The sequence below is a fragment of the Sinocyclocheilus rhinocerous genome, unplaced genomic scaffold (assembly GCF_001515625.1).
Source record: "Sinocyclocheilus rhinocerous isolate Xijiao unplaced genomic scaffold, SAMN03320098_v1.1 scaffold1069, whole genome shotgun sequence".
NCBI classification, from domain to species: Eukaryota; Metazoa; Chordata; class Actinopteri; order Cypriniformes; family Cyprinidae; genus Sinocyclocheilus; species Sinocyclocheilus rhinocerous.
In genome coordinates, this window is record NW_015635541.1 from 2,376,630 (window position 1) to 2,402,657 (window position 26,028).

A 26,028-nucleotide genomic window follows, 5' to 3' on the forward strand; every position below is an offset into this window, starting at 1 on the left:
TATGAGGACATGATATGGTTTATGAGGACTCATATGACTATTGTATGTGACTCAGCAGTTTTAAGCACCTTTATTTTTAAGAGTGTGTGATTTCGGATGCACCAAACAAAACTTCAAAATAATGACTGTTTTCAAACAGGTTTCCGGAAACACTCTCCCTGTCTTTCATTGGTCAGACAAGGAGATAGTCCCACCCCACACTCAAGGCATTGGTTGAGCAAGCTATGTCAGGCTGGTTGTGAATGGTCGAGCAAGCAATGTTTTGATAGAACCTAAAAACTAAGCATATTAAGATGAGAAAGTAAATATCTTAACAACAGAAGAAATTTCACACATCACCACCTGCAAGTATTTGCGCAAACCTGTGCTAATCCATTTAGATTTAGTCATTTAATTGCATTCTCATTCTTTTATTTATTTAGTTCATTAGGTATGTGTTTTTGTTTTGTTTTACCGCCTGATTGAATCTGAATGCGCCCAAAAATCAATAACGCTGATTAATCGCATTGTTACCATGGCAGCAGCCAAATATGCAAGCAGCGTCTCGGGTTTGATAACGTCGTCCTGCTTGTTAAATCAACTAAATTACCCCAAGTCATTTATATCATTAAGTTGAGGGGGGAAATAAATCCTTACAATTTGCCAATAATTTCTTGGCTCAGTCAATGCCCTACCTGTGAGACACATTGCTGATTAAACCTTGATTGTGGGCGAGGACTGCTATGCATTATTAATGAAGCCAGGATAATTGTCAGATTTTATGACATGGGGAGAGGTAGAAATTGGTTCCATGGTCAGTTTGAGGAATGATGAGAATTTGCCCACACCGATGGTGCTGATGGCCCAGCATTAGTCACGGGCCTCCTGCAGCCTTAGCCTGTGACCGAGCTAATGACAGTCATTTTGTAGCGTGACCATGCGCTGGAAAACATTTATGGTGGCATAAAATGTCAGAAAATTTGAGTCCTGCACTTTTCTCCACTTCACGTCTTTTAGCTTTTCTACCTTTTTAAATATAAGCTGTGTGCAGAATAAAGTGTGTTTAATGAAAACACTTTAATCAGCTGTTTCAGATTCCTTCTATGCTAATTTTCCATGTGATTTAAATGTAGAATATATATGCTTTCTCTTTTGTCTATTTGGTCATTTCAGTCAACAAGCTTGGACACAGTTCTGTCCATAACCAATCTAGGTAATGGGTTTGAGGCATTGTCCCAGGAAGATTTGCAAACAAAAAAACAAAAAAAAAATGGTACTGCTTAGAAATAGTTCCTATTTTAATGAATACGCACAATTTCAACCAATATATATACTAGACACTCAAATAAGCTTAGGAATATGCTAACATCAGATATAAGCTTAGTTGTGTATACACTGAAAAAAAAATGTAACTTAGAAATTGCTAGTATATTTCACAAACATTTACAAGGAAATGGCAAGTTACACATTGAATTAAATGTGAAATTTTAATAGTATTTCGTATTTTCTTATAAAACATACTATATACTAAATAACATTTTGTTTTACGACGTCAGAATTTTTTTTTAAGTGTAGATGTGTACTGAGTGAGTGCACATTTTTAAGAAAAGCATATCAATTAGCACAAATGTGAATGGTAATGAATGAATTTGCAAAGCTATGCTATATTAAATGCTGTATTTTAAAGGTGCAATGTAAGAAACAGCTTATAGACAATAAGTATAAAATTAATCACTCACATTTCAGTTTGCTTTATAAAAAACAATTTTTTTTGTTAGATACCATGTATAAATGATAGCAATGAATAATTTTCAATTTGGTTAATTTTTAATTCAGATGTAGTTTGTTCCACAAGAAAACTGTTTTTGTTAGATCTTCCTTCCATCCAGGGGCGTCATGCACTCATTATTTTTGAGGGGGCACGAGTGGGGGACCATCATGTGACACACAGCAGCCACAATAGCACTTACAGTATGTTCTTATGTTTTATTTATTTATTTCTTCCTTTTTATTCGAAACATTCCCAAACGTATTAACTAGCCTATATCATGAAATATCTCGATTCTCACCTATGTTAGTTGATCTATAGTGGGCGATGGTCAAAGTAGCCTAATAATGTAGTCTATTAACTATACATAAAAAAATTTACTTAAGTAGCAGATATGGGTGTCATGCCATAACATAGCTTTAATACGGCTGACTTTATATTTAATGTGAATTTAACATTGAAAGTTAATGTGAATAAAAACATTGTAAGTTAGGCTACTTATCACAACACTTTAATTGTACAGAAAGAGAGCAAAGAACATTTTCACTGACAGCCTAGAGTTCAAGCACTCTCAAAAACGCCCATTAAAATCACGGAAGCTGTTTACACTGTGAAATGAATATCTTACTTACATATACACACATCTGCACTTTGTTGTTTCTAACAAGAGAATTTGCCAGAAAGAGGTATTCAGTCAGCGAGCGAGTGAACAAAACTCTCATCGCATTTTAGCGATGACTCATCTGAACACCTCTGATTGGTCATTGCATTCATAAGCTCAACAGCATCGTGTGTGATTGGTTATAATATGCAGTGCTGTAAAAACGTGTCTGTCTCTGGCTCAGCGCCAGCCAGCGAACGCAGATTTGCATTTAGCAGCTGATGATATGACGCGCTGAACGATTTAATCATGCACGTGCCCCCTCACTTTGAATGGGCATGACGCCTCTGCTTCCATCCATTAAATTTTTTTTAAGCCACTTCCATTATTGCATTATTTTTCCAATTTAAACGAGTTTCCTAGGTGCACTTGAAGGCAGCACAACAACTGCTACTTACACTCTAAAAAATGCTGGGTCATTTCAGCCCAACTTTGGGTCAAATATCGACTAATACGGACAAAGAGTGTATGTGTACATTTTTAGAGTGTATGAACATTGCTTTAAATTACTTAAAGATGCTTAATTTTTTCCATTTTGCAAACTTTGACCACACACGTTCTTTTCTCCAGCCATTCAAGACATGCCAGTAACTTTAAATGTGAAAATATACATATTTGATTGGCTAAAAAATTGAGCCACTCTCATTAAACTTAAAGGATGCCCAATTCAGTGACACGTCAGGTAATTGGGACATTTTGCATGTGATGTAGAAATCACTCAAAACATCTTTTAAGATGTTCTACTTCGATTATGATGTTGCTTTCAAGGTGGCTTCCAGTGTAGACAGCGAGGCTGCTCAGTAGGTTTTGGTATTGAGCCAGCGTGTCTTAGTTTTGCCTCCATTTAGCTGCAAGCATTTCTGATGTTTGGCACTGATGTTAAAAGAATTTAGTTGCATCCAGATTTGCTTCATGGGGTTAAGGTCAGGACATCCACAACCATCCAAGAAACAATTTCTAAATGAACCTCTTTTTCTGCACTATGGGCAACATCTTTCTCAAAAAGCAACCAGAAATCTTAGAACCATGTAGCATGTGTTGCTTTTTGGCATGTATTTCTCTATGTAAAGCTTAAGGGAATTGCCTTAACAATGAAACGTATTATTTCTCCTTCTCCAAACTGTACAGCTGGTACTGTGCTTTCGGGCAGGTAGAGTTCTCCTGGCAAATCCAGATTCATCCTTCAGGCTGGCAGATGGTGATGAGTGATCCATCACTCCAGAGAATGGATTTTAACTGCTCAATAGTCCAGTAATGGTGAGCTTCACACTTCTGCAGCCCACACATGAGCTGGTTTGTGGTTGCACAGCTGTTGAAACCCATTTCATGAAGTTTCCTGCGAACAGTTGTTGAGCTGATTTTGCTTCCAGGAGCTTTGCGTTGAATGTTAACATTTTTTGCGATCATACATGTTTCAGTATTCAGAGATCAGTCTTCAGTTTATGACCGATATGACCAATGAAAGGGTCTAGCTAAATGTGCTAATTAAAAAGGGTTCGCTTCTACTTCTGCTCATGTAGTGCACCAGCAGGGTGTGTGGTTTACCGAAAGCTGATATATTTACTTCATGTCATTCAAATGTACGTTTTGAGGGCACCCACTGTGAAGTGAAGCAAATTCACAGTGGTTCTGCTTTCTGCACCAATCATTTTACTTGCATTGATCTAACAGGGAGTTATGCATGCATGTGCCTTCAGGGATTCATTTCTAAGTAGCTCTTGTAAAGAATGTTTTGATTTCTTCAGATTTTTCTATTATGTTACAGCGAGCCAAACTAATCAATACTGTATGTGGCTTGTTAGAGCGCAAAAAAGCAAAATAACAAAGATCTAAAAATAAGCCCATCTCCTAGAGGAAATTTGTTAACTCAGCGTTGAGTCACATCATTAATGGAATTATTTGAAATGCAAATATTGGAACGCAAGAGAATTAACAAGTTGTGTCCAACAACTTGCAGGGAAATGTTTCTGTTTTATAGTAATAATGATCTGTTGGGCTTTAGTTACTTTTCTACCATATAAAGCATGTCTTCTTATTGTATTTCTAAACGGAGGTCTTTTTTGAATAATAACAGGCAGAATAAGGAGAGAATGGAAGAAATTACAACAGTTAGCATAGCAGCTGTAGAAAATTAACTCCCACCTTTCAATTAAAAGAGCCAATTGTCTCATTGGCTGTCAGACTCTGTTCCGTGTTTTGTGGTTAGTTTCCTGTTCCTGTCCTGATTAAGTTCATTTGTCCCAGGTGTTTCCCTTGATGTTTCATTGCTCCCAGGTGTGTCTCGTCATCCCCTCCTCCTGTGTGTATTTAAAGTGTTCCCAGTCCCGAGTTCTCTGTCTGCTGTTACACGTCTTCCTGAGTTTGTCTCCCTTGGTTCCTGGAATTAAAGTCTTGTTAAAGTATTCTCCAGCGTCTCCTCGTTCCTCGAAGTGTATTGTGACAGAACAGCGGACCAAAAAAGTAAGCGGCACCCCCTCTCCCCGTTTGAATTCCGTTTTTTGAAAGTTTTTGTTTTGTTTTTTCCCCGTGCGTTCCTCCACGTCCCCAAATGGAGGAACGATTAATGTTCATCACGTTGGCTCAGGACAGCCCAGACCCCATCGTCTTTGCAAGGGCGTTCGTGGCGCTCGCCCTCACCAGCTCCCTCGAGGGGGAAATCCTCGCAACGCTGTTCCGGATCGGGATAACATTCCATCATCCCACGGAGCTCCCAGACACCACCAACCTCGACTGGAAGGAGACAGTCATCCGGTGTCTGGAGAGTCTCCGATCCCGATCCGGAAACCCTCCGCCGGCCGTTCCCGAGTCAAGTCAGCCGGCAGTTAATGTGGCAAGAAAAGAGGAAAATATGAGCTGACATAATTGCCATAGACAGGATGTCTGTCAGACTCTGTTCCATGTTGTGTGTGTTTCTTGCTCCCCATGTGCCTTCCTATGCCCTTATTTGGTTATTTTCCTGTTCCTGTCCTGATTAAGTTCATTTGTCCCAGGTGTTTCCCTTGATGTTTCATTGCTCCCAGGTGTGTCTCGTCATCCCCTCCTCCTGTGTGTATTTAAAGTGTTCCCAGTCCCGAGTTCTCTGTCCGCTGTTACACGTCTTCCTGAGTTCGTCTCCCTTGGTTCCTGGAATTAAAGTCTTGGTAAAGTATTCTCCAACGTCTCCTCGTTCCTCTAAGTGTATTGTGACATTGGCGAAGCCATCACCATTTTTACAGCAGTGTTAACTCTTCAACACAAATGCACATTGGCTGGACAGTTGTTTTCAGCTTTTTATAGTATGGCTTGACCTGAAGAGGCCAAATTTGTAGTATTGTCTTTCATGTTTTATTGCAACATTTGTTGCATCACAACATTTTTTTTCTGCATTGTCTATATTTATTTCTCCAAAGGAATTTTAGAAGATATATGAAAAATCTGGCACTAGGCATCATACAGTATATTCTCCAAAAACTACATTTTGATAAATTTTTAGACTGAATTCTATTCTGCTTTAAGTCTGTGACCCTCCAAAATCTTTTTCAGGGTTGTAATTTTCACAGCTGTGTATATATATATATATATATGTGTGTGTGTTAATATATTGTCCAGGATTGCACTGTACAAGTTAACACACAGGAGAATACTAGAGGCTTTCAACATACAGACGAGCATAGATTAAACGCTAAAGAGTGCCAGCATAGCAGTCCCTCTTTCAATGTTCTATGTGCATTGTGTACACTGACATTACAGAGACATCAATGTGTCGGCAACATGCTCTGAAAGAGGAATGTTGGTAGTTCAGATCTCCTATTGATTGCACTGAAAGATTCAAAGGGCTTCTCTGCTCTGAACAGTCTCAATGTTACTGCCTCATTGCAGTAAAAGAGGAGATTGGACATTTAGTATTACTATGTCTTCTTTGAATGGCCTTTGACAAAGTATGTTTACTCATTTGTGACTCATTTGTAGATTTTTTTTTTTTTTTTTTTTTTAAGTATGAAAAAATTTGTAAGGGAAAGATATCGTTGTTGTTTTTTTTGCACACTTTGACAGCTGTGCTCTCTTATCACGGGCCAGATCAGAAGCAATATAAACACAGCGCTGAGATAATGTGCAAGCATCATGTTTACTTTACAGCAATTGTACTGCATCTCAAACATCAGAGGATAAATCGGCCCTATTAGAATAATAGTGTGAAGGACATCGATGTGGATGAGGAGCACTGGTGGAGGAGAGAGATAGGAAGACATTTTATATTAAGCATGTTTCTGAGTTAATCATTTAAATAAAGTAATATGTAAATTAATTAGTGTAAATAAAATTTATATGGGTATTACGCAGTGGGTATAGTGTCCTATTTTTGACATTTATGCATGCCGTTTTTATGGCATTAATTAAAAGGACTGCAAGGAGTATGTGTGCGTTCATTTGTGAAATTTATTTTTCACACTTCACTTTCACACTTCTATATAAGTGAGCAACATAAAAGACAGGAAATAGTTGTATGTAAAATAACTGTTTTATAATTAAAAAATATTGATGTTGAGAAAAATGTTCAACATAAAATTGTGACATTGGGAAAAATGTTCAAAAATGTTCAAAGTGAAATATTGATGTTGTGGAATAGTCATAACCATAATATTTGTGAATTTCCCAAATGTGAAATGCTAAAGAACAAACTAAAAATCTGTTTGTATGCATCTTTTTCTATTTATTTATTTTTACAGGTTTTATTGAAATTTGACAAGAATTTAGTTCCCAAATTATTGTTGCTTTATTGACATGAAATACACAGTGTCAAAGCATTGTAAAGGGAGGAAAAAAGATTAATAAAAAAATAAACACTTCCAATTCAATGTGTTTATTCTTCAGTTGTTGGTCGTCTCAGATTAGCAATGTCAATTACATGCCACTTGATTGGAGCTTTGATGACAGAACGTGTTCTTGGGTTGTGACCTCTGCATCACTTGAGTTGTTGTGCTTTTTTATCTGCTGCCTCTCCAAGATAAGAACTGTTCCATGGCTGTCACTGATTGCACATCTCTGGATAAGGTCTTCCTATATGCCGGCACCTGCTATAGTCGGAGAGGACAGACCTATTTCAAATGCCCACCAGGTGAAATACGGTTCCTATAGGACAGATTTCGATTTTTGTGTAAACCGTTTTACTGGTGAGGTTGGCTTAAGTTTTATTAGGTTTACTTCATTAAGTTTATTGGCATGATGTATCCGTTTGTCTTTGAAAGGTCAAGGTCCCAGAAATACTAAATGAATACAAAATATCCAGTTTTGAGTGAAAGTCCTTTTTGCATTGCATGTTAATTGACTGGCATAATATTTGTGTTTCATGTCTGTTTATGCCACTTCTTGAGGACGTAAATGCATGAAGTACCAGCATTTGGCAAGAGTGTCAACTGAGGCATGACAGCTGAATAACTAATGCTCAAGTGTCTTCATTGAGCCATTCCACATCAATCAGCTCTTTCATACCATTTCACACAGGATTCACAGGACATGACTGCTCCATGCCGGCTACGGGCTGCATTTCCAACCCGTGCGATACGAAGGGCACTTCCATGTGCGAAGAGCAGCAGGGCGGTTTCAAGTGCACGTGTCGCCATGGCTATAAAGGCCCATTTTGGGAAACTTCCATCAGTCACTGCGTCGAAGGATTGTGTCATCACGGATCAAAGTGTGTGGATCTCCTGCTGGGCTTCGTGTGTGAATGTTTGCCTGGTAAGAATGATTTGGTACGGTCTGTCTCCTGCCAGTCCCTCTGTCCACACCTTCACTAAAGCATCCATTTAACCCTCACCCCATTTTCATCTCTTCCTCAGGGTTACGAGGACGATTCTGTGAGGTAAACATTGATGACTGTCTGGATAAGCCTTGTGGTGCGCTCAGTATCTGTAAAGATGGTATCAATGCCTATGACTGTTTCTGTGCGCCTGGGTTCGTCAGTAAGTCCACCACAAGCAATTTTCTAGAGCAATTTTTTCCTTTGCCCAGTTTTCTTACATTCAATCCCCCTCTGTTGAGCCGTGTTTAAAAGGTCTGTGGCCTCAAATCTGCTCCTATATTGTAAGACATTAGTTGACCGTCTGCTTATCAAGGGGAATTTCTTAAACCGCATTATCCTGCCATCCATTTGACCAAGTACACAGGAGTGTTTTTTTTTTTCTTCCATAGCACCTCATCATTAGCTGTGGGTTATTTTATTTGAAAGGGCATCACGGCCCCCTGTATTTGCAAGGAAATCCTTAATGAAATGAACCTTCCCCCTTCTCAAGGTAATAACTGTGAGATTGAAGTAAATTAGTGTCTTAGTCAACCCTGTCAGAATGGAGCTTCCTGTTCAGATGAGCTTAACTCCTTCAGCTGTCTCTGCCCTGCTGGGACCACAGGTACATAATTCCTTCCTGCCGTCGCAGTTTCACAGGCTGAGTTTGGGTGACGAAGGCCTCACAGTTACATTTTGAAACTGACAACCACGTTTAAATGTAGGATTGAATCCTTAAAATTAGGGATGCACCGATACCACTTTTTCCAGTACTCGCCCAATACCGGGTTACACGGTACAGGAGTCACTCCCCAGCCTACAGTGTTAATGATAACCTTAGTAACATTTTGGCCTTTTGAAGCCTTTTGAAACATGGAACATTGTTTCTTTGTTTATTTATTTTTTAATTAATATTGATGTTTGTCAAGGTAACTATAGTACTACTAGTAGTAGTAATAATATGAAGTAAAAATAGATTTGTCTTATTTGTGGAACTTTGTGTAATTTCTGTGCCACTAGCAATACCAAATGGAACTGTATAGAAAAAGAACCAAACATCATGAACTCTCTTCACATTTCTGGGGTTTTCAGAAGTGGAAGTCATCATAGTTGGGAAAAATGCAACAAATGTAATTTTTGTGTTCCCATTTGCCCCATATATGTTAGCATTTCTATGACTTTCCAGAAGCAGGGGGGAAAAAATAGAGAAAATTTATAATTCATGTTGGTCAGAAGAGAGAAAATTAGATAAATCAGCCATTGTATTAGAAATACTCATGCAGGTGCATTAACCAGTTTTCTGTAATTTTATGCAATTGCATAATTCATAATTTCATGTCATTTAATTCAAGGTAAGAAAATATTTTTAATGAAAAAGCAAAAAACATTGATTTATGTTAATAACTGTGGAAAAATGTCATGACAGTCTGTGAGAAGGGTCCATTGTTTGAGCCAGAAGCTGACAACCTGTTCAAACAAATAGAGCAATGTTTTTAAATCGCCACAGAGAAGTTAACCTGCAAATGGCTTACTTATAGTTGTCTCAGCACTTTAAACTGAGATGGAAGTATTTTAATACAGAAAAAATTACACACTTCAGCGTGACGAGATATGATCATTTAGTGTGTCCTGTTTAGTTTACAAACAACCCTTTAAAACAGAGGGGCACTTTTAGTTCTTATCCAGCCACATTAAATTTCTATTTCGAGAGTAATTTCCACTTAATTCTTTCATGTTCATGCAAATTGGAAAGGAAATAGGCTCATTTAGCGATATGAGACAACTCAAGCTCTCAGTATATTTTAGGAACCTCCTGCCCAACGGAATGTAAATTCATCTACTTTCATTTCAAACCAGGAGGTGTATTGCTCGAAGGCTTAAAAGAGATTTTAGATTTGTTTTTACTTTTATTCCAGATTCTTTATGCGGTGAAAACTTCAGCTTATAATTGGTTGGCATGGGAATTTCTATGACAGCTCTCATTCTTATTTTCTTTTTGTGTGCCTTTCTCTTTTTCTCTCATTTCTCAGGCAGTTTATGTGAAATAAACATAGATGAATGCCAGTCATCACCATGCATGAACAATGGCACGTGTTTGGACCTCTCAGATGGCTTTAAATGCGTTTGCCCTTCAGGTTTCTCTGGTGTGTCTAATGTTTAGAACATTATCGCATTGATTATCTCTCCATTGCTTCTCTATTGCTCTCACGGGGCCCAGCACAAAAATATGACTCCACATCTTAAAACTGTACATAGTACCCAAATTCTAAAATGTCTTAAGTATGAATGTCTTGTCATATTTTTGTAATTTGTGGAAAGCTGTCTCTCAGGTGTTTTCTGAGAGATATGGACTTCTTTCAAAAATGTTCTGATTTTTTAAATTTGATATTGTGCATTAAAGGTCCTGAGTGCTCGCTGGACGTTGATGACTGTATCTCATATCCCTGTAAGAATGGAGGCACCTGCATTGACTAACCGGGTAATTACTACTGCCGATGCGCGGCTCCATTTAAAGGTAATGAAGACTGAGGGACTGGGGTGAAGGGTGAAGAAAAGCAAAGTTAATTAACTTCAGATAGCATTCCTCTCACCTGTCTGAACTCATGCAGTCAGTATTGCCACATCAAGACATCTTCATTGTCCATTTAATAATTCCAATTAAAATCAATTTAAATTGTATAAATGCCCATTAAATATATTTGAAATAAAATAATGTAAAAATATGTAAAACAAAAATAGAAAATAAAATCCTGTGAGAGACTGGCACCCTCAACATAATCTGGTTTTGCCGGTGTGCTTCATACTCTACTTTTTGGTGTAATTTTTTATGTCAGAAATGATTGAAGGTAGAAATTAAATTCTCTTTAATGCATTTCCACACTTACAATGCATGGGTTTCATTTACAACGATTTTAGGATCCTGTTAACCTCACAATTGACTTACTGTTGAACATTTTGGTGAGGATAATGTATTGTACTGTAGTAAGCCCTGTATTCATATACACACATTACGGTTTGCTGGTTCAGTTCAGAGGTTGATCGAATCAGACCTAAATGTCAGGACAAATTCCCCCTAGAGTGCTGTGCTCTTTGACTATGTTATTCAGATTAGGAAATTGCAGAAACTATCTGCTGTGTGAATACACCTGTTTTACACAGCGATATTTGTGCATTAGTGGGATTTCTGTGTGTTTTTTTTATTTTGTGTGTGTATGTTTGATGCTCAGCTGGCCAATTCCGGACACCGAATGCAGCTCATCTAAAATCGGTCAGGCAGCTCAGTCATCGCTGCTCATACTCAAACAGAGATCACGGATCACGCTTCCATTAGACGCGCAAATTAGGTTGTCAGGGATAATGATGATATCGGTTATTTTGTTTTGAAATTGAGGAAAAAAGGCACAGACGGCTTCACTGCTCTGAGAAATGTGCAGTGTTTATGTGGAGGGATGCTGGGAACATTAACCTACCCATTACACAGCTATCCTTTACTAAATGATCTAGTTTCTAGACTGGCTAAAATACAGTGCACGGTCTATTCACGTGTTAATTGAAAGAGTTCATAGTGGACATTACCCAACACTGCCATTGAGTGTAATTAGACAATCCAAGGCATGTCATTAATTTTCATTGAAGTTGTTCTCACCTATCAGTCTCAAATGTGCCAGTATGTTATGGGTTCTTTTACTGTCTTCAATTCATGTACATTTTTGTCTGATCCATTTCCCTGTTGAAAAAAAAACAGTCTGCATCAGCTTAGCCAGACTAGCCTGGTGACCAACTCAACATATAAGGTCTGCTGAGATGCTTTTAAGCTGGTTTTAGCTAGTGACCAACAGTTGGAATTAATAAGGTGACATAAAAACTAGTCTAAGCTGTTTTTTTTTTCAGCAGGATTATATGAAAATAATATAAATATTAGGGGTTTCTAATATTTATTTATTTATTTTTCATATATACATGCATACCAGGCCTGAAAGAAGGCAGGAAAAATTTTGTGAGATCAACATTACTCATCTAAAACCAGTTAGAAATTATAAGCTAGTCCAAACTAGTCAGCAGGGTAAAGATTAGAAAATATAGAATATGTGTTTTTATTTTATTTTATTTTATTTTAAAACTTTCAAAACTGTGTGCAGTTTTATCCAGGCCTAAAAAAAAATCTTAGGTGAGAAATTGCACTTTATTAATGCAATTCCTATACTGTAATTAAAAAAATAAATTAATTAAATGTATAAATAAATCCTTGTGCAGTAATCATGAGTGACTGAAAAAGTCATTATTGTGATTTTCATTCAAATTCAATGCAAAAAATAATTGTACTCCACAAAGTGGTTTCATTTTAATTAATTCGATTTTTTTGATGTATGTCAAAATAAATAATAAATTGACAAATTGATTATTTGTGCCTCTGTCTTGGAAAAGTCATGGAAATTCAGTGGTCAATATATGCGAGACCCCTTTTAGAAGTGACAAGGCTGCTTTTGACTTAAATGTGGCAATAGAGGCCTTTTAAGTAATTAATTATGAGAATTTGTAGAGTAAACAAACAGTCAAACATTTTCTGTTGTTTTTGTTGCAGATGGAATTGTATTTCTCATCCTGTATTTGGAATTTCAGGGATTAACTGCGAGTTGCTGCCCTGTGAGGACGTTAATCCGTGTGATAACGGGGCAGAGTGCGTGGAAGAGGCTGATCCCGTCCTCTTCCCTCTGGGTTTTCGGTGCCGATGCCACCAGGGTTTCACGGGGCCTCGCTGTGAGATCAACATAGACGAGTGCAGCTCCAACCCCTGTCTGCACGGCTTCTGTTACGACGGTAAATACTGTAGTTATATCTCAGCCTTGAACTCCCAAACACAAAACGTTTCCCTTCAGTCTGATTAGCACACTGATACTCTAGAAAGGCACTCTGTTTGGAGCAAAGGCACTGTTGGTTTACCCCTTTGACAGTGTTAGCCATGACTTTTTTGAAACAGGCAGTTTTATGAGACACAAGTTGCTTCATTCAGTATGACCAGGCCACAGTTGCTTTAGTGTGCTCTTGACAAGTGTCTTGCTCCAGCTGTGAGCAAGGATCCGTAAGGCATAAATGCTGCTTTGTAATTTGAATAATGGATGATAAATGACAGAGTTAATACAATCAAAGCCCAAGGCAGGGTGTTGATCTCCCTCAGCAATCCAATAAGCTGTTTTTGCCCTTTTGTGTTGCATCTTCTGCATAAATCATTACAAAAGCCATAGATCAAATACATGTTGTCAGTTAAGGATTACAGATTGCAAAGCACTAAATAGGCCTTTGCAATGAGGTACTTTCAAATTGGAACACACTTGATGTTAAAATGATGTTGTATATGTAGGCTGAATGATCAGTTATTGCATACAATCCTCCAACCAATGGAAGACAGGCAGGGCTGGACTGGGACAAAAAATCGGCCCAGGCATTTTTTGGTCCAGGCGGCCCACCACCATTTCTATATATATATATATGAATATATGATAGGCCTATACACTACCAGTCAAAAGTTTTTGAACAGTAAGATTTTTTAATGCTTTTTAAAGATGTCTCCTCTGCTCACCAAGCCTGCATTTATTTGATCCAAAATACAGCAAAAGCAGTAATATTGTGAAATATTTTTACTATTTAAAATAACTGTTTTCTATTTGAATACATTTTAAAATATATGATCCTTCAGAAATCATTCAAATATTCTGATTTGCGGCTAACCCCCCAAAAAAAGAACATCTATTATTTTTATTATGTTGAAAACAGCTGAGTAGAATTTTTCAGATGATGAATAGAACAGCATTTATCTGAAATGGAAATCTTTTGTAGCATTATGAATGTCTTTATCATCACTTTTGATCAATTTAAAGCATCCTTGCTAAATAAAAGTATTAATTTCTTTCCCCAAAAAAAAAACCAATTCTACTGACTCCAAGCTTTTGAATTGAATAGTGTATAATGTTACAAAAGCTTTTTATTTCAGATAAATGCTGATCTTTTGATCTTTCTATTAATCAAAGAATCCTGAAAACAATGTACTCAACTGTTTTAAATGTTGATAGTAATAATAATAATAATAATAATAATAAATGTTTCTTGAACAACAGATCAGCATATTAAAATGATTTCTGACGGATCACGTGACACTGAAGACAGGAGTAATGATGCTGAAAATTTAGCTTTGATCACAGAAATAAATGACATTTTAATATATAATTTAATAGAAAGCAGTTGTTTTAAATAGTAAAAAAAATCACAATATTACTGATTTTGATGTATTTTGGATCAAATAAATGCAGGTTTGGTGAGAAAAGACTTCTTTTTTTTTAAATCTGTCGGCCCCTTAAGTGCATCGGCCCACCGGGAAAATGCCCGGTATTCCCGATTACCAATCCAGCCCTGAAGACAGGCAAAATGTTCAGGAAACCTGTTTGATAACAGTCCTTATTACTGCATAGTACAACACTTACACCTTCACCTTTAAGACATGCTGTATGTTGCAAAAAGCCTTTAAAATGAGTCACGGAAGATGTTTTCTAGTTGACAGTAATTTATTTGGGTGATAAAGTTTTAATTCCATAGCATAGACAGTGGTGGATGTCATTGTAGTGACTCTGAGAGGAAGACAAACCTTGACTTGTGTAAGATTTTACAGTTTGTTTAAAAGAGGCTGTAAACTGTCCCCTCAAATTAGCAGAAAATACTTTCAAATTCAGCATGTGTTGTCCAGTGTCCTTTTTGTCTGAATAATTTTGCTATCAACTTGCTAACCATCCTGCTTTAGGTTTATACATTGCAGGATTCAAATGGACAGACTTTAATGTTTTCCATTCTGAAGTTTTACTGTTTTCCAGAAGTGTTTGAAATGATCTTTAGAGCAGTGGTTTTCCACTAGAGGGCCAGGACCCACTTTGGGCCTTTGCAAACTTCAGAGGGCTACAAAATAAGCTTTAATAAAATATGCTTTAAAGTAAGCTAAAACCATTTCATTTTCAAGATTTTTAATGTGTGTATTTATGTATTTATTTATTTTAATTTTATTGTAATTTGTTCACTCAACACCAATTGAATTTAATAACCAGACTTTTAAATGAGTCATTTATAGACCTGGGCGATTCATAGAAGTTAATAACTTTTTTATAATGAATAATTATTTTTCTAGTTATTTCAAATTCTAAAATATTTTATAGGGTAGAAATTGCTGTTAGTGAATTAAAAAAAAAATCACAAATGACTAAATTCATCTAAATACTTTGGTAATAAAAAGTCCCTAGAATTATTATTGAAACTTCTGAAATTATGGGATTTAAATTTAAGTACTTAATTTATTTCATTTTAACTTGCCACACCTAGTTTATGTAAATAAAAAAAAGTTTGAAAACAAGCAGCTTTGTTATTACAGCAGACGTACCAGATATATCCTTTGAAAATAGTTTCTGAATATTGTCGTTGACAATGGGCGCATAATATTTTGTAAGGCTATTTTGTAAGATGTCATCTTTTTAATTTTTCCTCCTAGTTTTACCCATACAGAATTATGTTATGTTTCTTTAAAATGTGTTTAAAATTATGTGTACTCATGAGATGAAGCAATATCAATTACTCCTGTAAGTGCACCTTTAAGGCAAGGTTACTGTACATAATGTATTGTACTAGACAACAGTGGTTGCAATTTATTTTTTATCTCTGTTCCTGAGCATTATAACCCCAATTTGCTATTGTGTGCTGCGCATTTTACTGAGGACAGCTTCCACAACATGAGGGAGTACAGTGCCGGATTCGCCAAAAAGCTTTTGTTGAAAGACGGAGCAAGGGGCGTGGCAGTACTGAAACACCGTCTAAGCTGTTTGCCAATCACAATGCACTGGGACATCTAATCAATCACAACACATTTTGTTTTTCGGAAGGCGAACCTTCATCAAAGCCAGAACTAATCGAGCCGTTTGTGCCAGGCTGGGGAGAAATGTATTTTAATAATGTAAATTATGTGAAAAATAATGCGTTTTTCGAACCACCAAGCATGAGAGCATGTTCTAGTACACCCCCAAAACAAAATCAAGACTTTGTAAAAGAGCATAATAGGACCCCTTTAAGCTTCTTTTTGGACACAAGTAGATCCACAATAACAATGTAAGTCAATAACATCAATCAAATAATGAGATGGTCATTGAACATCACAGCACAACAAGAATCAAGCAGTAATGACAAAAATAAGAGCATCATAAAACCGAAACCCCAGGCAGTAAAACAGTAATCCTATCACAGTAACTTTTGAATGCAGTACATGCTGGGAGCTCTGTGTGTTCGATATATATTAGTCATGTGTTCATATACTAATGTAGCTAAAGACATTATTGTCGTCATCATTTTAAAGACATTTTTCAAAGTTATTGTTCACGTCTTTTTGTGAAACTTTTTAAATTCAATTCAATTCAATTCAAGTTTATTTGTATAGCGCTTTTTCAGTTAATAATCATTACAAAGCAACTTTACAGCAAATTAAGTTTCTACAATATTTAGTGGTAGCTTATCAGTGTTAAAAATCAAGGCAGCATGATGCCTTAATGTTCTTGTCTTTTCTCAACAAGAGTAATTGTCTTCTGTACTTTAGCCAACTTGGATTTGTTAAATGCAAAATGTCTCCTTCAGTCAGTAAGCTCTTGTAACGGCAATTGTTGATCTGTTGTTCAGCAAATTTTCAATTAGCAATACTGGAAATGTCCATTTGTCTTCATCATGCAGTTTTAAATGACTGCTTGGTAAGGCTGCCTGCCTCTGAGGGAGAAGACCTCTTGAAACATAAGATGCTTCTTTTTGGACACAAGTAGATCCACAATAACAATGTAAGTCAATAACATCAATCAAATAATGAGATGGTCATTGAACATCACAGCACAACAAGAATCAAGCAGTGATGACAAAAATAAGAGCATCATAAAACCGAAACCCCAGGCAGTAAAACAGTAATCCCACACTCATAGAAAATAATGTATTAAAATTTTAAAGACGTGGCGCGACGTGACGCTGCGCTTCTCGTCCGGTGTGCGACCGCCTGAAACGCTGTTTTTTTCACCTCCATGCCCAAACGTCTTTGTTTGGGCTTCCGAAAGCGGATGTCAGGAAATAGTGGTTGCAATTTATTTTTTAACTCTGTTCCTGAGGTGCATCAGACGAGACGATGAAGAAGTTCATCAAAGCCGGAACTAATCGAGCCGTTTGTGCCAGGCTGGGGAGAAATGTATTTTAATTATGTAAATTATGTGAAAAATAATGCGTTTTTCGAACCACCAAGCATGAGAGCATGTTCTAGTACACCCCCAAAACAAAATCAAGACTTTGTAAAAGAGCATAATAGGACCCCTTTAAAGGAATAGTTCACCCAAAAATGAAAATTTGTTGAAAATCTACTCACCCTCAGGCCATCCAAGATGTAGCTAAGTTTTAACTTCCATAATATTGCTTTCTCCAGTGAAAAATGCATCTCAGTTGAACAAGGAGCAAAATATACACAGATCAAGCACCGTTTACATGCAAAAACAGTTCTAAACAAATATGGTTTATGGTGGATTTTAATGTGAGAGGACAACAAAAGATAGACTTTTTCTAAGAAGCGTTATTATGGATTATGGACTAATATATTGTGGCCAGAAGCAACGGTTTGAACGTCTCATATGATAGATTTGTTTATTACATGAGGAAATGGGGAAATAAATACTGAGCATAACCTTAGTGCATGAAACTGATGTTGATAATGTTGCACAATGTTGATAAGCATATTAAAATGTTAAAGGAACACTCCACTATTTTTGAAAATAGGCTCATTTTCCAACTCCCCTAGAGTTAAACAGTTGAGTTTTACTGTTTTCGAATCCATTCAGCCGATCTCCGGGTCTGCCGGTAGCACTTTTACCTGCTTGCACAGGGAGCGTGCTGGGGACTATTTTCAGGCACTGCATAATATCATTGCGAGGTCAATGCAACTGCAATCAGATTCAATGATCTATGCTAAGCTGCAGCTAAAAGTGCCACCGCCAGACCCGGAGATCGGCTGAATGGATTCGAAAACGGTAAAACTCAACTGATTAACTCTAGGGGAGTTGGAAAATGAGCCTATTTTCAAAAATAGTGGAGTGTTCCTTTAAGCTATACTAAACGGAGCTGTAATGCAATAGTATATTATTCTTTGCTAACTTATACTATACATGCACCTTACTTCTAATTTTCCTGCCATTTAGCACATGGTTTTTATCCACACCAACATGTAGTTCACTAATTGCACTCCCAGAGCAACCTGCAGTTAAGTGCTGTGCTCTGAGGTAAAATGGTGACAGAGATGAAGATGACGATTTTGTAACCAGGCAACCAAGTTTTCCTCCTCCACCACTTGGATTCAAACCTGCAGCCACTTTGTCTTGTCTCCCAACATCTCCAATTCCAACAAGCTCCGTTAGACAAAGTTGACTTGTTTACTTTCTCCCAGAATGCACCAGCAAAAACAGCCCAACACATGCAGTCCCTCAGGGCCTGTCCGCCATATAGAAGGCGTGCGATCTGCTGTGTTTGTATGGGGAGAGAGTGAGAGAGCAAGGTGTATCTTTTGAGCAGCTGGTGTGAGTAATACGGGTGCCACTCTGGACCCCGAGCATTTAATGAGAGTAATCGTGGGTACACGAACAAAGACAGAGTGGCAGCATAGATTACGTGGTAAATCTAAGGGATAATGAAGAATCCTGGGACTCGGCGTAGGCCTTGTAATAAATTTGCGGCTGTAAGAACCCACAATTACCTCTGTCACAGGCTGCTGTTTTGCAGCAGAAAGGCAGGGGATGCATTTCTTCTCAATGGCGTTAATAATTAAAGGCTTGTTGAATGGGTCATTAGGTTTCGGGTAAGTCAGATGCACGCAAAGACGGTGGACAGCGACACTCTTGTAACATTTGTAAAAGAGATGGCTACACAAACACACATTTTACATTTAATTGGACACACTGTGTTTCCAGCTGCTGGGGTGAATTTAAATGACCGTGGAATTCCGCAAGCAGATAAAGACAGTTTTACTGATAAGCTTAAGAGCAAAGGTTTACGGACAAAAGGGAGAATATGATAAGTCTTTTGACTTCAGTGGCTGTGGAGGGAAATATAGAGTGTAAAAAAATGAGGCATTTGTAGAGCTTAAAACATTTAATCCACAGTTTGAATGTCTTAAGTGTCTTTAAATGCCTTAAGTGTTTAAAATGTCAAGTTGCCATGTCTTAAAATCTGTAATTGTTATATATGCAAAATAATTGTTCTGTGCAAGGTGTTTATTCTACTTGGTTTTAAATTGTTTATTGTGTATGTCATCCCACGTTTTCTATGAGAAATGCACATAGGTATTCACATCAAAAATATCATAGTTGGTTAGCTAACTGTGCTAGGGATGCTAAATTTATTTTATTTTTTTATTTGTATTTTTTTAAGTTAACACCAAGAAAGATGTGAAAGTATGGAGACACTTTACACTTTTACACAAAGATTTATTATTTTTATTTTTATTTATTTTTTCATTTTTTAAAGTTACAGGATATTTCTATTTTTAAATGCTGCTGTTTTGATCTTTCTATTCATCAAAGAATCCTGAAAAAATTTGTATCAATTTCCACAAAAATATTAAGCAGCACAACTGGTTTCAGTAACTGGAAATGGAATAAATTGAATATACTGAAATAGAAAACATTATTTTAAATTGTAGTAATATTTCACAACGTTGTTTTATTGTATTTTTGATTTTTAAAAATGTTATGAACAACAGTGTATGCTTGTAAAATAGTATTGTTGGGTGATTGAGTTGTTTTTATTGCGTGCTATGATTCCTGCACTGACATTGGCTTTACAAGGTTTAATTTCATAACCAGCCCTGAAAATAGTGCTAAAGATAACTACAACGTCCTTGAATGATGCATTTGTAAAACCAAGTTTGTAAGCACGTCATTGCGATTTCATTTTTTGTGTAAATGTTTCTTATGCGTTTCTAAAATAGGAAACTGTATTTCGTCTCCCTGTGTGTTTCCTGCTTCAGCTGTGGATGGATTTTACTGCTTGTGTAACCCTGGTTACGCTGGAATAAGATGTGAGCAGGACATCAATGACTGTGTCAGCAACATGTGTGAAAACAACTCGACTTGCGTGGACCTCCATCTGGTAAAGACAATTAATCTTCAACTAACTATTAGCTTCCATATACAGCTCTTAATGAAAGAACAACAGCAATTCTTGGAATAATACATATGGGAACTACGTATAATAACCACTAATGCGCTGTAACATCTGTTGTTAAATGATTATTGTTCTCTGTGCAAGGCAATTAATAAAATATAGATCATTCCTGGCCCACCTGAGATATGAGATATGCACAGAACAAATAAATGTATAGATCTATTCTAACCATGCTGTTCTTCTCCACAAACTTCAGTCTACAATTACAAAACAATGAATTCAGTCTGATTATTTTTAATACTTCAATATTTTTAATAATTTAAAAAATACTGTAAACTATAACCATTTAATGTACAGGTTCTGTTTTGTTTTAAAGACAGTGTTTATAACGCTGCAATATCTGCAAACTGAATTCCTGTTCTTATTTCTATTGTTATAGTAAATTGTATTTTGGTCTTTTATTTCTAGTATCTATATAGTGCAAGAGTTACAATAATATAAACAATAACTTATGTACATTTAAAGACAGACTAACTGTGAGCTACAAGATTTTTAATCGATGGTATGCTTTTGTTGAAGGTGTCAGTCTGCATAATTTTAGCTTATTTTCAAACAATCGTGTTTAACAGTGGAATTCCTGGTGTAAAACTACATTACCAATGATTCTGCAAAGAAAATCTTCAAACAAATCAAGCAAATTGCACCAAAAGAATGTTTTTTAGCAGCTATGTTTTTGTTTTCCAATAAACATAAAATCTGTTGTATATGCAACAGCTTTTATGACAATCAAATTAAAAATGACAGATAAATATAACTAGTGAAGTTTTATATTTATCTGTCATTTTTGATTTGATTGTCATTTGCAAGACCTAATGGGAATTTGCCTCATTAAAGCTGTTAAAGGGAAAGTTACCCAAAAATGAAAATTCTGTCATTAATTACTCAACGCAATGTCGTTCCAAACCCTTAAAACCTTCATTTATCTTTGGGACACAAATAAAGGTATTTTTTATGAAATCCAAGAGCTTTATGAAAAAAAAAAACATACCAAAAATATTCTCGTAGCCTCATAAAATTACAGTTGAACCACTGATGTCACATGGACTATTTTAACAATGTCCTCCTTACCATTCTGGGCCTTGAACGTGGTAGTTCCGTTGCTGTCTATGCAGTGTCAGAAAGCTCTTGGGTTTTATCAAAAATATCTTAATTTGTGTTCTCAAGATGAACGAAGGTCTTATGGGTTTTGAACGACTTGAGGGTGAGTAATAAATGACAGAAATTTCATTTTTGGGTGAACTCTAGAATGCAGCTGCAAGGCTCCTTACTAGTGCAAAGAAAAGGTAGCATATTACTCCAGTTTTGGAAAAGCTGCATTGGCTTCCGGTTAAATATCGGATTCAGTACAAGGTGTTACTGTACGTTTTTAAAGCTGTACATGATATGGCCCCAGAATATATTACGGACTTGATTCATATGACCTCTGGTAGACCTCAAAGATCATTTAACTGCTTACTGCTCTCGGTTCCAAAAACTCGCCTGAAAACTAAAGGGGATCGCGCATTTTCGGTCGCTGGCCCAAGACTGTGGAATACCCTTCCACCTGACATCAGATCTGCATCCTCAGTTGATGTGTTTAAATCTCGCATGAAAACATACTTGTTCTCTATGGCTTTTAATTGTTGATTTTTGGAAGATGTAATTTTTTCTGTTTTTGTTTAATTTTATTTTCAGTGTCCTTGTATTGTTGTGTTGCTGTACAGTCCTTTGGTCTATTTTGTAGTGGAAAGGGCTCTATAAATAAAGTAGACTTGAGACTTGAGACTTGAACTCTCCCTTTAAGTACTCAGTCTTATACCATTGTCTTTGTACAATTTTCAAATACTTTTTTGCTTCAAAGTTTGTAATTTTTGGTTAATGGTAACCGAAATTTGCAACTCTTTAATGAAAATTAAAAAAAAAAAAAAATTCCCTAAGGGAATAATGAATGGAAAAAATTCTTCCACAACCAAGGATTGGTGAGAAAGTCACTGTTGCACTCTATTTAACCATATACAGTAGCTGTTGATTCTCGTGCATTGAATTGATTCATGACAATTATGACACTTAGGAACCAAAGCCTTATGAAACATAAGCTTACCTAAAAACTGCCTTGTAAGAACTAGTATTTTTTATTTTTGTTTTTTGTTAGTGTCACTGGTCTTATATTGAACAGTTCATCAGTGCATGATATTATAAGGAAAAAATAATTGTTTTCACAATCTTCCATTTCCACATGTAATTTTTCTTTTTTACTGATGTAACCAAAGTGGGGGAAAACAGTATTATGCAATAATGTCTAAACCATATGTTCCATATTTTCACAATCCAAAAAAATCAGTATTTCACTTGGTAATACACCACATTACTCAAGATGAGTATGTTGTAAATGTCATTTCAAGTTGTCTTTTAAAAATTCTAACATATAACAGTATGCAACATTATTAGTATACTTCTTCTATTACAGACACAGTCATATCAGTCTGGACAAAATATCCAGAGTCTTTATTCACTGAGTTGCAGTTTTGTTCTGTAGATTAAGCTTGTGTTGCCTCACAATCTCTGAGAACAAAGAGAGGGCCAATGAGAGCAATCAGTGGCTCAGAAGCCTGTGTGACATGCAGTTGTTTGGCTCTCATCCCAAATCGGCTTTTCCTTCCCTTTCAGCAAACCCACTCTAATACATCCAAAAAGAGAGATACCAGCCTCTGTGCTCTCATTTCACACTCTTCCGCCCCTCCCCAGCCCTTTCTCTTCTTATTTATCTCACAGACTTTCTCTTCTTTTCCTCTATTTTTATTCCAGTAGCTCTCAGAACAGAACAGGAGGGCAAAAATAGTTTATCATTTATTCATGATGAATAATGCAACCCTAGGCCCCGGTTTCTGAATGGAGAATGCAATTGGGCTATTCATGGCATCCCTCGAAACCTAGAGGTGGGCGGTTTGTAGGCTGCTGTCCTGTGGACAGAGATGCAGGCGGGGATATTAGCCCTCTTGCATGCTGGGTTAATTAATGGTTTGAGTAGCTATTTTGCATCAGGGAATGATATAATCTCGGAGATGCATAGAGAGTAACCTTGACAAAAGATGATCCGATGACTTTGCCATTGACAGATCAAGAAAAGCGCCTTTGATTGACTAGCTTTTTGTGTTAAGGTGTCAACAACATGCAGTTTTGTTCTTCTTGCTATCATTAAGTTCATGCAGGACGTATGAGGTGACTGCAAGTCTATTTATAGCCATGACACACTCAAATTTGAGATAAATATTTGATCTTGCTTACAAATGTAAAGGAAGTGATTTAAAAGAAATATGGAGCAATTGTCATCGGACATGTTTACGGCTTGCAATAAAGTTTTAGAATAGCATCAATGTGTTAATAGCTTCTATATGCTCATCGCATGAGCGCTTTAAAAGATTGTTCTACTGCCACAAGTATGAAATCACTGATTGGAAAATGGTTTAGCTACCATGTAATTGAGCTCTTAAATTCTGTTTCCACGTGCTGGTTATATAGCAAAGGACGTGGGATGGGGAGAGAGGGCCAGCCATGGAAAGTCACATGGGAGTGCATTACTTTCATACAGTCAGTAAATTAGATTGACCTTTCTCTGTGTGTGAAAATGTGAATTCTGTCACGCTGGTTTGCCAACAGGAGTCTCCACCTGCCCAATACGTGGGTCTCTGGAAGGACAAACATGATAAGCAAAAGAGCTAGGTCGCGCTTATCTGATGCAAATCATCTTGCTTTGAATATTTGTGAACTCGTTAAATTGATTGAATTTAGAGGCATGTGGAGAGAAGTGGTGACGTGGGGACATTTTCAATGTAGTTTTGCAACTTAACTGTTTTCTAAGGTTTTACTCCATGGTGGAGCAAATGTTTCTCCTTTCTTTCTTTTCATTTCTTTCTTTCTTTTTCTTATACAATTGCATAGTGAAGGGGTCACAATATTTTCATATTGGTTTTTTTTGTGTATTGATTTATTTTTATGTATTGTGATTTATTTTATTTTTATTTTTGTATTTTATATGTGGTAGAGAGGTGGATGAGAACGGTGGATGGATAGATGGATGAATAGATAGTTTTTACTGCCTTCTTGATATAAATGCAGCCTTGGTGAGCTTTAGAGACGTCTTAAAAAAATCAGAAACATTATGAAATCTTACCAAGCCCAGACTTACAGTATATATACAATCTTAAAGGGATAGTTCACCCCAAAATGAAAATTCTGTCATTAATTATTCACCCTCATGTCGTTTCAAACCCGTAAGACATTCGTTCATCTTCGGAACACAAATTAAGATATGTTTGATGAAATTCAAGAGCTTTATGACCCTGCAATGACAGCAATGGAACTGACACGTTCAAGGCCCAGAAAGGTATAAGGACATCGATAAAATAGTCCATGTGAATCTGAATAAGAAATTGTTGAATAAAGTCATTATTTTTGTTTCCTTGAATGTGGTAGATGCGTTGCTGTCTTTGGAGGGTCAGAAAGCAAAAATACCTTAATTTGTGCTCAGAAGTTGAACAAAGGTCTTACGGGTTTGGAATGGCATGAGGGTGAGTCATTAATGACAGAAATGTTATTTTTCAACTATTCCTTTAATGTATTTTATTATTTTACTGTTCAGCATAAATTACCATAATTTAGTTTATGACAATTTCCAACCCCATTTTGCTGCCTGTAAAACCCCCATGTAAAGATTTTGCATTTGATGATACAAAGCTGTGCTGCATTAATTAGCGAGCGACAGGTTTGCTGTTGTGTTAAATAGTTTTTAATCTGCTTTATCCTTCATTAACAGCATTCATGGTGTAATGAACTACTTTCTCAGAAGATCAATGACAATTTGATTCCTCCTGGTACAGTATATGACCCCTTTAACATGGATTTACAAAGAGTTTGGGATTATATCCTTTATTCATTTGGCAGACACTTTTATCCAAATCATCTTACATTTCATCAGTACGCATGTTCCCTTGAAATCAAACCCACGATCATGGCATCAGTAGAGCTATAGGAACAAGACCTTAAGCCATTACATCATTCCTCTTTTCACTTCACATCTCAGCAGTGTTAAACAACCTCAACACAACACTCTGTTTTATATCCCCATAGCACACTTTTTTCTGAACCTGTCTTGGTTGAAGGGGCTGTTGCAACATTCCCCTTGAGCATAATGGTGTTGTGAAGTGTGCGTAATGGCTCGATGTCCTCTGTGTTCTCTTAAGACATAACAAATCACTCCATTTGTACGCCACAATCCATGCCTCCTCTGCTCATCTGTTCGCTATATTCACTCCATCTTTTTTAAATTGTCAAAATCAGTGATATAGCACCTTCCTTCACCCTAGAAAATTGGCAATCCAATTTTCTCCCACATTTTTCACACGTCATAGACATTTCATCTCAATTAAAGGGGTCATATGATGCGATTTCAATTTGTCCTTTCTCTTTGGAGTGTTACAAGCTCTTGGTGCATAAAGAAGATCTGTAAAGTTGCAAAGACTAAAGTCTCAAATCCAAAGAGATATTCTTTATAAAAGTTAAGAGTCGGCCACACCTACCTAAAACGGCTCGTTCTAACACGCCCCCACATGTCTACGTCACTAT

The 26,028-nt window shown here is 36.7% G+C and overlaps 1 protein-coding gene across 1 annotated transcript in view; it reads left to right on the forward strand.

The window, feature by feature from the left end:
* Positions 1 to 26,028, forward strand: part of LOC107747288 (neurogenic locus notch homolog protein 1-like) — a 150,291-nt gene that overhangs the window by 47,652 nt on the left and 76,611 nt on the right. The window contains 7 exon segments of the mRNA XM_016561757.1: positions 7,890 to 8,123; positions 8,225 to 8,347; positions 8,678 to 8,791; positions 10,197 to 10,310; positions 10,568 to 10,681; positions 12,787 to 12,984; positions 20,231 to 20,352. Of these exon segments, the coding sequence (XP_016417243.1) occupies positions 7,890 to 8,123; positions 8,225 to 8,347; positions 8,678 to 8,791; positions 10,197 to 10,310; positions 10,568 to 10,681; positions 12,787 to 12,984; positions 20,231 to 20,352 (1,019 nt within the window).